Genomic DNA, 16,599 nt, shown 5'->3' with positions numbered 1-16,599 from the left:
TACATGTTTTGTCAATACCACACACCATATTCTGGTAATGTTCACACCTACATGTTTTGTCAATATCACACACCATATTCCTGTAATGTTCACACCTTCTTCATATTTTGTCAATACTACACACCATATTCCGGTAATGTTCACACCTTCTTCATGTTTTGTCATTACTACACACCATATTCCGGTAATGTTCACACCTTCTACATGTTTTGTCAATACTACACACCATATTCCGGTAATGTTCACACCTTCTACATGTTCTGTCAATATTACACACCATATTCCGGTAATGTTCACACCTACATGTTTTGTCAATACTACACACCATATTCCGGTAATGTTCACACCTTATACATGTTTTGTCAATACCACACACCATATTCCGGTAATGTTCACACCTTCTACATGTTTTGTCAATACTACACACCATATTCCGGTAATGTTCACACCTTCTACATGTTCTGTCAATACCACACACCATGTTCTGGTAATGTTCACGCCTTCTACATGTTTTGTCAATACCACACACCATATTCCGGTAATGTTCACACCTTATACATGTTTTGTCAATACCACACACCATATTCCGGTAATGTTCACACCTACATGTTTTGTCAATACTACACACCATATTCCGGTAATGTTCACCCCTACATGTTTGTCAATACTACACACCATATTCCGGTAATGTTCGTACCTTATACATGTTTTGTCAATACCACACACCATATTCCGGTAATGTTCGTACCTTATACATGTTTGTCAATACTACACACCATATTCCGGTAATGTTCGTACCTTATACATGTTTTGTCAATACCACACACCATATTCCGGTAATGTTCACCCCTACATGTTTGTCAATACTACACACCATATTCCGGTAATGTTCGTACCTTATACATGTTTTGTCAATACTACACACCATATTCCGGTAATGTTCACACCTTCTACATGTTTTGTCAATACTACACACCATATTCCGGTAATGTTCACACCTTCTACATGTTTTGTCAATACCACACACCATATTCTGGTAATGTTCACACCTACATGTTTTGTCAATATCACACACCATATTCCGGTAATGTTCACACCTTATACATGTTTTGTCAATACCACACACCATATTCTGGTAATGTTCACACCTACATGTTTTGTCAATATCACAAACCATATTCTGGTAATGTTCACACCTACATGTTTTGTCAATATCACACACCATATTCCGGTAATGTTCACACCTTCTTCATGTTTTGTCAATACCACACACCATATTCTGGTAATGTTCACACCTTCTTCATGTTTTGTCAATACCACACACCATATTCCGGTAATGTTCACACCTTCTACATGTTTTGTCAATACCACACACCATATTCCGGTAATGTTCACACCTTCTTCATGTTTTGTCAATACCACACACCATATTCCGGTAATGTTCACACCTTCTTCATGTTTTGTCAATACCACACACCATATTCCGGTAATGTTCACACCTTCTACATGTTTTGTCAATACCACACACCATATTCCGGTAATGTTCACACCTTCTTCATGTTTTGTCAATACCACACACCATATTCTGGTAATGTTCACACCTTCTTCATGTTTTGTCAATACCACACACCATATTCTGGTAATGTTCACACCTTCTTCATGTTTTGTCAATACCACACACCATATTCCGGTAATGTTCACACCTTCTACATGTTTTGTCAATACCACACACCATATTCCGGTAATGTTCACACCTTCAATACTACACACCATATTCCGGTGATGTTCACACCTTATACATGTTTTGTCAATACCACACACCATATTCCGGTAATGTTCACACCTTCAATACTACACACCATATTCCGGTGATGTTCAAACCTTATACATGTTTTGTCAATACTACACACCATATTCCGGTGATGTTCACACCTTATACATGTTTTGTCAATACTACACACCATATTCCGGTAATGTTCACACCTTATACATGTTTTGTCAATACTACACACCATATTCTGGTAATGTTCACACCTTATACATGTTTTGTCAATACTACACACCATATTCCGGTAATGTTCACACCTTATACATGTTTTGTCAATACTACACACCATATTCCGGTAATGTTCACACCTTCTACATGTTTTGTCAATACCACACACCATATTCCGGTAATGTTCACACCTACATGTTTTGTCAATACCACACACCATATTCCGGTAATGTTCACACCTACATGTTTTGTCAATACCACACACCATATTCTGTCGATTCCGGTCGCTTTCTAATATTTTATATATATTTACGAAAACATGCATGGAAATTTTGTCTCACGTCGGGAGGTTTGACATACATTTGTATATACATACTTGACATAAATATAGTTCCACACGGAAGCACATGAACATTATAAATCCAAGCAGTAAAACGTGTATTTTGTATTACACATTAGCATATCTGGCAAACTCATTCTTCGTAGGTATATCAAACATATTAAGTATGAATAAATGGATGATATATCTGAGTGTTGGAACATAGATACCATAATGTCAATAGTTCTTAGCATACAACTAGTAGCCGTTATTTCACATAAATATATTCTAATAAATCGTCTTAAACTATAACAGCGAACATCGGCATTTAAAATGAGCAAGTCCTAAAAGATTACATGCAGGTGACAAGTGAGTAACTACAATTCACAGTGAAGTAAGTACATTTAGATAGGAAAAACAGTAAATATAGGAGGTTATATGTTACCTTACTGTCGGGACAGCCATACTGTATCGGTGTGTATCAGACACTCAATCCCGGAGCTGTCTAGCTCAAGGTAAATAACTAAGTCAATGACCTTTATATAAGTCAGGAATGATTTAAAAACCTATCATATGCGCTTTTTTCTCACCCCAGGCCGACAAAGATCAATGGCAACTGCTTAAAGTACACGGTCAGTAGGTTATCAGAAGGTAGTTCGAGTTGGTTTCTATTTTCGTGTTTATGTATTATACAGTCATTATATCAAAACAACAAGTAAAAGGCGAGGATATCAAATCCTGTTCTATAGCTCTATAGTGTGGCGACATTCAGTGAAGGGCGAATGCACATTCTAATTGTTAAATGTCGGATGTCGACCTTGACAGACATTAACATTATGGATTCTAAACGTCGTATGTCGAGCTTGCACAGCATTTACATTCTGAATTGTCGATCTTGGCCATGCAGCATTTACATTCTGAATTGTCGATCTTGGCCATGCAGCATTTACATTCTGAAGCTGAATGTATATCGACGTATATCGTGATGACACAACATTTACATTCTGAATTGTCGATCTTGGCCATGCAGCATTTACATTCTGAAGCTGAATGTATATCGACGTATATCGTGATGACACAACATTTACATTCTGAATTGTCGATCTTGGCCATGCAGCATTTACATTCTGAAGCTGAATGTATATCGACGTATATCGTGATGACACAACATTTACATTCTGAATTGTCGATCTTGGCCATGCAGCATTTACATTCTGAAGCTGAATGTATATCGACGTATATCGTGATGACACAACATTTACATTCTGAATTGTCGATCTTGGCCATGCAGCATTTACATTCTGAAGCTGAATGTATATCGACGTATATCGTGATGACACAACATTTACATTCTGAATTGTCGATCTTGGCCATGCAGCATTTACATTCTGAAGCTGAATGTATATCGACGTATATCGTGATGACACAACATTTACATTCTGAATTGTCGATCTTGGCCATGCAGCATTTACATTCTGAAGCTGAATGTATATCGACGTATATCGTGATGACACAACATTTACATTCTGAATTGTCGATCTTGGCCATGCAGCATTTACATTCTGAATTGTCGATCTTGGCCATGCAGCATTTACATTCTGAATTGTCGATCTTGGCCATGCAGCATTTACATTCTGAATTGTCGATCTTGGCCATGCAGCATTTACATTCTGAAGCTGAATGTATATCGACGTATATCGTGATGACACATTTACATTCTGAATGTCGTATATTTAGATGACACTACATTTACACCTGAATGTCGTATATTTAGATGACACAACATTTATATCCTGAATAACGTATATCGGCCAGTCAGTATCACAGTACACAGTAATGATACATTCTATATTATCACAAAGGTCTGTCAGTAACAATTAAGTTACATGTATATCACAGCAGTATTATCTGGCCATACTACGCTGATCCCGATACTATAACACAGCAGTATTATCTGGTCATTATACACTGATCCCGATAATATAACACATCAGTATTATCTGGCCATTATACACTGATCCCGATACTATATCACAGCAGTATTATCTGGCCATTATACACTGATCCCGATACTATATCACAGCAGTATTATCTGGCCATTATACACTGATCCCGATACTATAACACATCAGTATTATCTGGCCATTATACACTGATCCCGATACTATAACACAGCAGTATTATCTGGCCATTATACACTGATCCCGATACTATATCACATCAGTATTATCTGGCCATTATACACTGATCCCGATACTATAACACAGCAGTATTATCTGGCCATTATATACTGATCCCGATACTATAACACAGCAGTATTATCTGGCCATTATACACTGATCCCGATACTATATCACATCAGTATTATCTGGCCATTATACACTGATCCCGATACTATAACACATCAGTATTATCTGGCCATTATACACTGATCCCGATACTATATCACAGCAGTATTATCTGGCCATTATACACTGATCCCGATACTATATCACATCAGTATTATCTGGCCATTATACACTGATCCCGATACTATATCACATCAGTATTATCTGGCCATTATACACTGATCCCGATACTATATCACATCAGTATTATCTGGCCATTATACACTGATCCCGATACTATAACACAGCAGTATTATCTGGCCATTATACACTGATCCCGATACTATAACACAGCAGTATTATCTGGCCATTATACACTGATCCCGATACTATAACACATCAGTATTATCTGGCCATTATACACTGATCCCGATACTATAACACATCAGTATTATCTGGCCATTATACACTGATCCCGATACTATAACACAGCAGTATTATCTGGCCATTATACACTGATCCCGATACTATATCACATCAGTATTATCTGGCCATTATACACTGATCCCGATACTATATCACATCAGTATTATCTGGCCATTATATACTGATCCCGATACTATAACACATCAGTATTATCTGGCCATTATATACTGATCCCGATACTATAACACATCAGTATTATCTGGCCATTATATACTGATCCCGATACTATAACACAGCAGTATTATCTGGCCATTATATACTGATCCCGATACTATAACACAGCAGTATTATCTGGCCATTATACACTGATCCCGATACTATAACACATCAGTATTATCTGGCCATTATATACTGATCCCGATACTATAACACATCAGTATTATCTGGCCATTATACACTGATCCCGATACTATATCACAGCAGTATTATCTGGCCATTATACACTGATCCCGATACTATATCACATCAGTATTATCTGGCCATTATACACTGATCCCGATACTATATCACAGCAGTATTATCTGGCCATTATACACTGATCCCGATACTATAACACATCAGTATTATCTGGCCATTATACACTGATCCCGATACTATATCACATCAGTATTATCTGGCCATTATACACTGATCCCGATACTATAACACATCAGTATTATCTGGCCATTATACACTGATCCCGATACTATAACACATCAGTATTATCTGGCCATTATACACTGATCCCGATACTATAACACAGCAGTATTATCTGGCCATTATACACTGATCCCGATACTATAACACAGCAGATCCCGATACTATAACACATCAGTATTATCTGGCCATTATACACTGATCCCGATACTATAACACATCAGTATTATCTGGCCATTATACACTGATCCCGATACTATAATCACAGCAGTATTATCTGGCCATTATACACTGATCCCGATACTATATCACAGCAGTATTATCTGGCCATTATACACTGATCCCGATACTATATCACAGCAGTATTATCTGGCCATTATACACTGATCCCGATACTATAACACATCAGTATTATCTGGCCATTATATACTGATCCCGATACTATATCACAGCAGTATTATCTGGCCATTATATACTGATCCCGATACTATAACACATCAGTATTATCTGGCCATTATACACTGATCCCGATACTATAACACATCAGTATTATCTGGCCATTATATACTGATCCCGATACTATAACACATCAGTATTATCTGGCCATTATACACTGATCCCGATACTATAACACATCAGTATTATCTGGCCATTATACACTGATCCCGATACTATATCACATCAGTATTATCTGGCCATTATACACTGATCCCGATACTATAACACAGCAGTATTATCTGGCCATTATATACTGATCCCGATACTATAACACATCAGTATTATCTGGCCATTATACACTGATCCCGATACTATAACACAGCAGTATTATCTGGCCATTATATACTGATCCCGATACTATAACACATCAGTATTATCTGGCCATTATACACTGATCCCGATACTATAACACAGCAGTATTATCTGGCCATTATATACTGATCCCGATACTATAACACAGCAGTATTATCTGGCCATTATATACTGATCCCGATACTATAACACATCAGTATTATCTGGCCATTATACACTGATCCCGATACTATATCACATCAGTATTATCTGGCCATTATACACTGATCCCGATACTATATCACAGCAGTATTATCTGGCCATTATATACTGATCCCGATACTATAACACATCAGTATTATCTGGCCATTATACACTGATCCCGATACTATAACACATCAGTATTATCTGGCCATTATATACTGATCCCGATACTATAACACAGCAGTATTATCTGGCCATTATACACTGATCCCGATACTATAACACAGCAGTATTATCTGGCCATTATACACTGATCCCGATACTATATCACAGCAGTATTATCTGGCCATTATATACTGATCCCGATACTATATCACATCAGTATTATCTGGCCATTATACACTGATCCCGATACTATAACACAGCAGTATTATCTGGCCATTATACACTGATCCCGATACTATATCACAGCAGTATTATCTGGCCATTATATACTGATCCCGATACTATAACACATCAGTATTATCTGGCCATTATATACTGATCCCGATACTATAACACATCAGTATTATCTGGCCATTATACACTGATCCCGATACTATATCACAGCAGTATTATCTGGCCATTATATACTGATCCCGATACTATAACACAGCAGTATTATCTGGCCATTATACACTGATCCCGATACTATATCACATCAGTATTATCTGGCCATTATATACTGATCCCGATACTATAACACAGCAGTATTATCTGGCCATTATATACTGATCCCGATACTATATCACAGCAGTATTATCTGGCCATTATACACTGATCCCGATACTATAACACAGCAGTATTATCTGGCCATTATACACTGATCCCGATACTATAACACAGCAGTATTATCTGGCCATTATACACTGATCCCGATACTATATCACAGCAGTATTATCTGGCCATTATACACTGATCCCGATACTATATCACATCAGTATTATCTGGCCATTATACACTGATCCCGATACTATAACACAGCAGTATTATCTGGCCATTATACACTGATCCCGATACTATAACACATCAGTATTATCTGGCCATTATACTACTGATCCCGATACTATAACACAGCAGTATTATCTGGCCATTATACACTGATCCCGATACTATATCACAGCAGTATTATCTGGCCATTATACACTGATCCCGATACTATATCACAGCAGTATTATCTGGCCATTATACACTGATCCCGATACTATAACACATCAGTATTATCTGGCCATTATACACTGATCCCGATACTATAACACATCAGTATTATCTGGCCATTATACACTGATCCCGATACTATAACACAGCAGTATTATCTGGCCATTATACACTGATCCCGATACTATAACACATCAGTATTATCTGGCCATTATACACTGATCCCGATACTATAATCACAGCAGTATTATCTGGCCATTATACACTGATCCCGATACTATATCACATCAGTATTATCTGGCCATTATACTACTGATCCCGATACTATACACATCAGTATTATCTGGCCATTATACACTGATCCCGATACTATAACACATCAGTATTATCTGGCCATTATACACTGATCCCGATACTATAACACATCAGTATTATCTGGCCATTATACACTGATCCCGATACTATAACACAGCAGTATTATCTGGTCATTATACACTGATCCCGATACTATAACACATCAGTATTATCTGGCCATTATACACTGATCCCGATACTATATCACATCAGTATTATCTGGCCATTATACACTGATCCCGATACTATAACACATCAGTATTATCTGGCCATTATACACTGATCCCGATACTATATCACAGCAGTATTATCTGGCCATTATACGCTGATCCCGATACTATAACACAGCAGTATTATCTGGCCATTATACACTGATCCCGATACTATATCACAGCAGTATTATCTGGCCATTATACACTGATCCCGATACTATATCACATCAGTATTATCTGGCCATTATACACTGATCCCGATACTATAACACAGCAGTATTATCTGGCCATTATATACTGATCCCGATACTATATCACAGCAGTATTATCTGGCCATTATATACTGATCCCGATACTATATCACAGCAGTATTATCTGGCCATTATACACTGATCCCGATACTATAACACATCAGTATTATCTGGCCATTATACACTGATCCCGATACTATATCACAGCAGTATTATCTGGCCATTATATACTGATCCCGATACTATATCACAGCAGTATTATCTGGCCATTATACACTGATCCCGATACTATAACACATCAGTATTATCTGGCCATTATACACTGATCCCGATACTATAACACAGCAGTATTATCTGGCCATTATACACTGATCCCGATACTATAACACATCAGTATTATCTGGCCATTATACACTGATCCCGATACTATAACACATCAGTATTATCTGGCCATTATATACTGATCCCGATACTATAACACATCAGTATTATCTGGCCATTATATACTGATCCCGATACTATAACACATCAGTATTATCTGGCCATTATATACTGATCCCGATACTATAACACAGCAGTATTATCTGGCCATTATACACTGATCCCGATACTATATCACAGCAGTATTATCTGGCCATTATATACTGATCCCGATACTATAACACATCAGTATTATCTGGCCATTATATACTGATCCCGATACTATAACACATCAGTATTATCTGGCCATTATACACTGATCCCGATACTATAACACATCAGTATTATCTGGCCATTATATACTGATCCCGATACTATAACGATCCCGATACTATATCACAGCAGTATTATCTGGCCATTATACACTGATCCCGATACTATAACACAGCAGTATTATCTGGCCATTATACACTGATCCCGATACTATAACACAGCAGTATTATCTGGCCATTATACACTGATCCCGATACTATAACACATCAGTATTATCTGGCCATTATACACTGATCCCGATACTATATCACATCAGTATTATCTGGCCATTATACACTGATCCCGATACTATACCACAGCAGTATTATCTGGCCATTATACACTGATCCCGATACTATAACACAGCAGTATTATCTGGCCATTATACACTGATCCCGATACTATAACACATCAGTATTATCTGGCCATTATATACTGATCCCGATACTATATCACAGCAGTATTATCTGGCCATTATACACTGATCCCGATACTATATCACAGCAGTATTATCTGGCCATTATACACTGATCCCGATACTATAACACAGCAGTATTATCTGGCCATTATATACTGATCCCGATACTATAACACATCAGTATTATCTGGCCATTATACACTGATCCCGATACTATAACACATCAGTATTATCTGGCCATTATACACTGATCCCGATACTATAACACAGCAGTATTATCTGGCCATTATACACTGATCCCGATACTATAACACATCAGTATTATCTGGCCATTATACACTGATCCCGATACTATAACACAGCAGTATTATCTGGCCATTATACACTGATCCCGATACTATATCACATCAGTATTATCTGGCCATTATACACTGATCCCGATACTATAACACATCAGTATTATCTGGCCATTATACACTGATCCCGATACTATATCACAGCAGTATTATCTGGCCATTATACACTGATCCCGATACTATATCACATCAGTATTATCTGGCCATTATATACTGATCCCGATACTATATCACAGCAGTATTATCTGGCCATTATATACTGATCCCGATACTATAACACATCAGTATTATCTGGCCATTATACACTGATCCCGATACTATATCACATCAGTATTATCTGGCCATTATATACTGATCCCGATACTATAACACATCAGTATTATCTGGCCATTATATACTGATCCCGATACTATATCACATCAGTATTATCTGGCCATTATATACTGATCCCGATACTATATCACATCAGTATTATCTGGCCATTATATACTGATCCCGATACTATAACACAGCAGTATTATCTGGCCATTATACACTGATCCCGATACTATATCACATCAGTATTATCTGGCCATTATACACTGATCCCGATACTATAACACAGCAGTATTATCTGGTCATTATATACTGATCCCGATACTATAACACAGCAGTATTATCTGGCCATTATACACTGATCCCGATACTATAACACATCAGTATTATCTGGCCATTATATACTGATCCCGATACTATATCACATCAGTATTATCTGGCCATTATACACTGATCCCGATACTATATCACATCAGTATTATCTGGCCATTATACTACTGATCCCGATACTATAACACAGCAGTATTATCTGGCCATTATATACTGATCCCGATACTATAACACAGCAGTATTATCTGGCCATTATACACTGATCCCGATACTATATCACATCAGTATTATCTGGCCATTATACACTGATCCCGATACTATAACACATCAGTATTATCTGGCCATTATACACTGATCCCGATACTATAACACAGCAGTATTATCTGGCCATTATACACTGATCCCGATACTATAACACATCAGTATTATCTGGCCATTATACACTGATCCCGATACTATATCACATCAGTATTATCTGGCCATTATACACTGATCCCGATACTATATCACAGCAGTATTATCTGGCCATTATACACTGATCCCGATACTATAACACATCAGTATTATCTGGCCATTATACACTGATCCCGATACTATAACACATCAGTATTATCTGGCCATTATACACTGATCCCGATACTATATCACATCAGTATTATCTGGCCATTATACACTGATCCCGATACTATAACACATCAGTATTATCTGGCCATTATACACTGATCCCGATACTATATCACATCAGTATTATCTGGCCATTATATACTGATCCCGATACTATATCACAGCAGTATTATCTGGCCATTATATACTGATCCCGATACTATAACACATCAGTATTATCTGGCCATTATACACTGATCCCGATACTATAACACAGCAGTATTATCTGGCCATTATATACTGATCCCGATACTATATCACATCAGTATTATCTGGCCATTATACACTGATCCCGATACTATATCACAGCAGTATTATCTGGCCATTATACACTGATCCCGATACTATATCACAGCAGTATTATCTGGCCATTATACACTGATCCCGATACTATATCACAGCAGTATTATCTGGCCATTATACACTGATCCCGATACTATAACACATCAGTATTATCTGGCCATTATACACTGATCCCGATACTATAACACAGCAGTATTATCTGGCCATTATACACTGATCCCGATACTATATCACAGCAGTATTATCTGGCCATTATATACTGATCCCGATACTATATCACATCAGTATTATCTGGCCATTATACACTGATCCCGATACTATAACACATCAGTATTATCTGGCCATTATATACTGATCCCGATACTATATCACAGCAGTATTATCTGGCCATTATATACTGATCCCGATACTATATCACAGCAGTATTATCTGGCCATTATATACTGATCCCGATACTATAACACATCAGTATTATCTGGCCATTATACACTGATCCCGATACTATAACACAGTAGTATTATCTGGCCATTATATACTGATCCCGATACTATAACACAGCAGTATTATCTGGCCATTATACACTGATCCCGATACTATATCACAGCAGTATTATCTGGCCATTATACACTGATCCCGATACTATATCACAGCAGTATTATCTGGCCATTATATACTGATCCCGATACTATATCACAGCAGTATTATCTGGCCATTATACACTGATCCCGATACTATATCACAGCAGTATTATCTGGCCATTATATACTGATCCCGATACTATAACACAGCAGTATTATCTGGCCATTATACACTGATCCCGATACTATAACACAGCAGTATTATCTGGCCATTATATACTGATCCCGATACTATATCACATCAGTATTATCTGGCCATTATACACTGATCCCGATACTATATCACAGCAGTATTATCTGGTCATTATACACTGATCCCGATACTATATCACAGCAGTATTATCTGGCCATTATACACTGATCCCGATACTATAACACATCAGTATTATCTGGTCATTATACACTGATCCCGATACTATAACACATCAGTATTATCTGGCCATTATACACTGATCCCGATACTATAACACATCAGTATTATCTGGCCATTATATACTGATCCCGATACTATAACACAGCAGTATTATCTGGCCATTATACACTGATCCCGATACTATATCACATCAGTATTATCTGGCCATTATACACTGATCCCGATACTATAACACAGCAGTATTATCTGGCCATTATACACTGATCCCGATACTATAACACATCAGTATTATCTGGCCATTATACACTGATCCCGATACTATATCACATCAGTATTATCTGGCCATTATATACTGATCCCGATACTATATCACAGCAGTATTATCTGGCCATTATACACTGATCCCGATACTATAACACAGCAGTATTATCTGGCCATTATATACTGATCCCGATACTATAACACAGCAGTATTATCTGGCCATTATACACTGATCCCGATACTATAACACATCAGTATTATCTGGCCATTATACTGATCCCGATACTATATCACAGCAGTATTATCTGGTCATTATACACTGATCCCGATACTATAACACATCAGTATTATCTGGCCATTATACACTGATCCCGATACTATATCACATCAGTATTATCTGGCCATTATACACTGATCCCGATACTATATCACATCAGTATTATCTGGCCATTATACACTGATCCCGATACTATAACACATCAGTATTATCTGGTCATTATACACTGATCCCGATACTATATCACATCAGTATTATCTGGCCATTATACACTGATCCCGATACTATAACACATCAGTATTATCTGGCCATTATATACTGATCCCGATACTATAACACATCAGTATTATCTGGCCATTATACACTGATCCCGATACTATAACACATCAGTATTATCTGGCCATTATACACTGATCCCGATACTATAACACAGCAGTATTATCTGGCCATTATACACTGATCCCGATACTATAACACATCAGTATTATCTGGCCATTATACACTGATCCCGATACTATAACACAGCAGTATTATCTGGCCATTATATACTGATCCCGATACTATAACACAGCAGTATTATCTGGCCATTATATACTGATCCCGATACTATATCACATCAGTATTATCTGGCCATTATACACTGATCCCGATACTATATCACATCAGTATTATCTGGCCATTATACGCTGATCCCGATACTATAACACAGCAGTATTATCTGGCCATTATACACTGATCCCGATACTATAACACAGCAGTATTATCTGGCCATTATACACTGATCCCGATACTATATCACAGCAGTATTATCTGGCCATTATACACTGATCCCGATACTATAACACATCAGTATTATCTGGCCATTATATACTGATCCCGATACTATATCACAGCAGTATTATCTGGCCATTATACACTGATCCCGATACTATAACACAGCAGTATTATCTGGCCATTATATACTGATCCCGATACTATATCACAGCAGTATTATCTGGCCATTATACACTGATCCCGATACTATAACACATCAGTATTATCTGGCCATTATACACTGATCCCGATACTATAACACATCAGTATTATCTGGCCATTATACACTGATCCCGATACTATAACACAGCAGTATTATCTGGCCATTATACACTGATCCCGATACTATAACACAGCAGTATTATCTGGCCATTATACACTGATCCCGATACTATATCACATCAGTATTATCTGGCCATTATACACTGATCCCGATACTATAACACAGCAGTATTATCTGGCCATTATACACTGATCCCGATACTATAACACATCAGTATTATCTGGCCATTATACACTGATCCCGATACTATAACACATCAGTATTATCTGGCCATTATACACTGATCCCGATACTATATCACATCAGTATTATCTGGCCATTATACACTGATCCCGATACTATATCACAGCAGTATTATCTGGCCATTATATACTGATCCCGATACTATAACACATCAGTATTATCTGGTCATTATACACTGATCCCGATACTATAACACATCAGTATTATCTGGCCATTATACACTGATCCCGATACTATATCACATCAGTATTATCTGGCCATTATACACTGATCCCGATACTATAACACAGCAGTATTATCTGGCCATTATATACTGATCCCGATACTATATCACATCAGTGAAGCACTTACCTAGTACTTGAACTTGGGTAAATAGGCGGTTTAGTAGATAGTCTAGTAGGTAGATCTATAGCGCTCTGCTCCGTGCTAGCTGTCAGTTGTCTGCAGGTCTGTCACCCGAATGTCTCCTACGCATGCGCGGGGTCCCTCAGACGCTTCACACAGTCAAGCTCGCACACCACCCACACATGTATACACATACAAGTCACCGATCACTACACTCCCCCCAACCTTATGATGAAAGCCTCTAGTCCATCCTGGGGAGTGCAGCACCGGGGTAATCCACTGGGTTGGTAGAGCTGAACTTCTAGGTTGAGACGAACTAACCGGAATCTGAAAATCCTACTAATAATCAGATTAGCAGAATAGGGTTAGAAACCCCACTGGAACCATTAAACGGAGTTAGAAACCCCAAATGGAACCTCTGAACTGGAAGAGTTAGAAACTCGCTGGAACTCCCAGACAAGATTAGAAATCCTGACTGGACTTGGACTCTCAGGCAAGATTAGAAATCCTGACTGGATTGACTGGAACTCTCAGGCAAGATTAGAAATCCTGACTGGACTGACTGGAACTCTCAGGCAAGATTAGAAATCCTGACTGGACTGACTGGAACTGGCACGTGGATCTTCTGGTAGGATTAAAAATCCTAGTCCTGTGGGGATCCTGGTAAACTAGCTGTTCACCTACTGGCGGAATAGTTTCCTGGCGTTGGCTGTGGTGATCTCCAGGAGTCGCTCTGGGGTCATCTGGAGTACAGCTGCCACAGATTCTGCTACGGAGTATAGCTGGTTTGGTGCTGACCATGGTCTCCCCCGAACGGAAAAGTACGGGGCATCGGTCTCCAGCAATATCCGTCCCTCTTCCGCCTTCCTAAGTGCCTCTGACTGATGTGGAGAGAATGAGGTTACGAGTCGGGTGAATCCCAAGTAGAGGTTTGGGAATGCCGTAGTCCATTGGTCCAGGACATACCTATCTCCATTGAAACAATGAAGATATATCCTCTGGTCCTGCGACACTCCCTGTCTCACGAGACTCAATAGAAGCATGTACACCTCAGTCCCGTTGTCATGGCTCATACCACGGCAGTGAAGTACGAGCACATGCCTGGTCGTCACTAAGGGTAGGATCTTCTTTAGGTGTACCATTTGGTCATGCCAGTCCCTCATCGGTACACTGTGGTCCAGTCCAACCTCTCCAACTGCGGTTATCCGGTCATGCTGGACTAGTTTCCGCAAGTGACGGAAACAGTCATCCATGCTTCGGGAGCTCTGAAACTTCGTCTTCGGATGGAGTCCCACAGCGACAACCATATCTCTAGGCAGGTCTAAAAGACGCTCAGCACTAGGATACGTATCTGGATCGCAGAACGATGCGCAGGTTCCGACCACATCTACCTCCTTATCTTCTTCCACCTCCGTGCCATTAAATATGGCACGGAGACTGGCCTGTGGGGGTAAACCCATGGAGTGCAATGCCCCATG

At 38.5% G+C, this 16,599-nt stretch overlaps 1 protein-coding gene across 1 annotated transcript in view; it reads right to left on the bottom strand.

The window, feature by feature from the left end:
* Positions 1–16,581, bottom strand: part of LOC117338588 (cytochrome P450 CYP12A2-like) — a 49,245-nt gene extending 32,664 nt beyond the window's left edge. Inside the window, exon 1 of the mRNA XM_033899945.1 lies at positions 15,806–16,581. Coding sequence (XP_033755836.1) covers positions 15,806–16,581 — 776 coding nt within the window. The remainder of the gene's footprint in view (positions 1–15,805) is intronic.
* Between the last annotated feature and the right edge of the window lie 18 nt (positions 16,582–16,599).

This window comes from Pecten maximus, chromosome 11, assembly GCF_902652985.1.
Source record: "Pecten maximus chromosome 11, xPecMax1.1, whole genome shotgun sequence".
Taxonomy (NCBI): domain Eukaryota; kingdom Metazoa; phylum Mollusca; class Bivalvia; order Pectinida; family Pectinidae; genus Pecten; species Pecten maximus.
The sequence above is the reverse complement of the archived record's forward strand: the minus strand, read 5'-3'. Positions and strand labels throughout refer to the sequence as shown.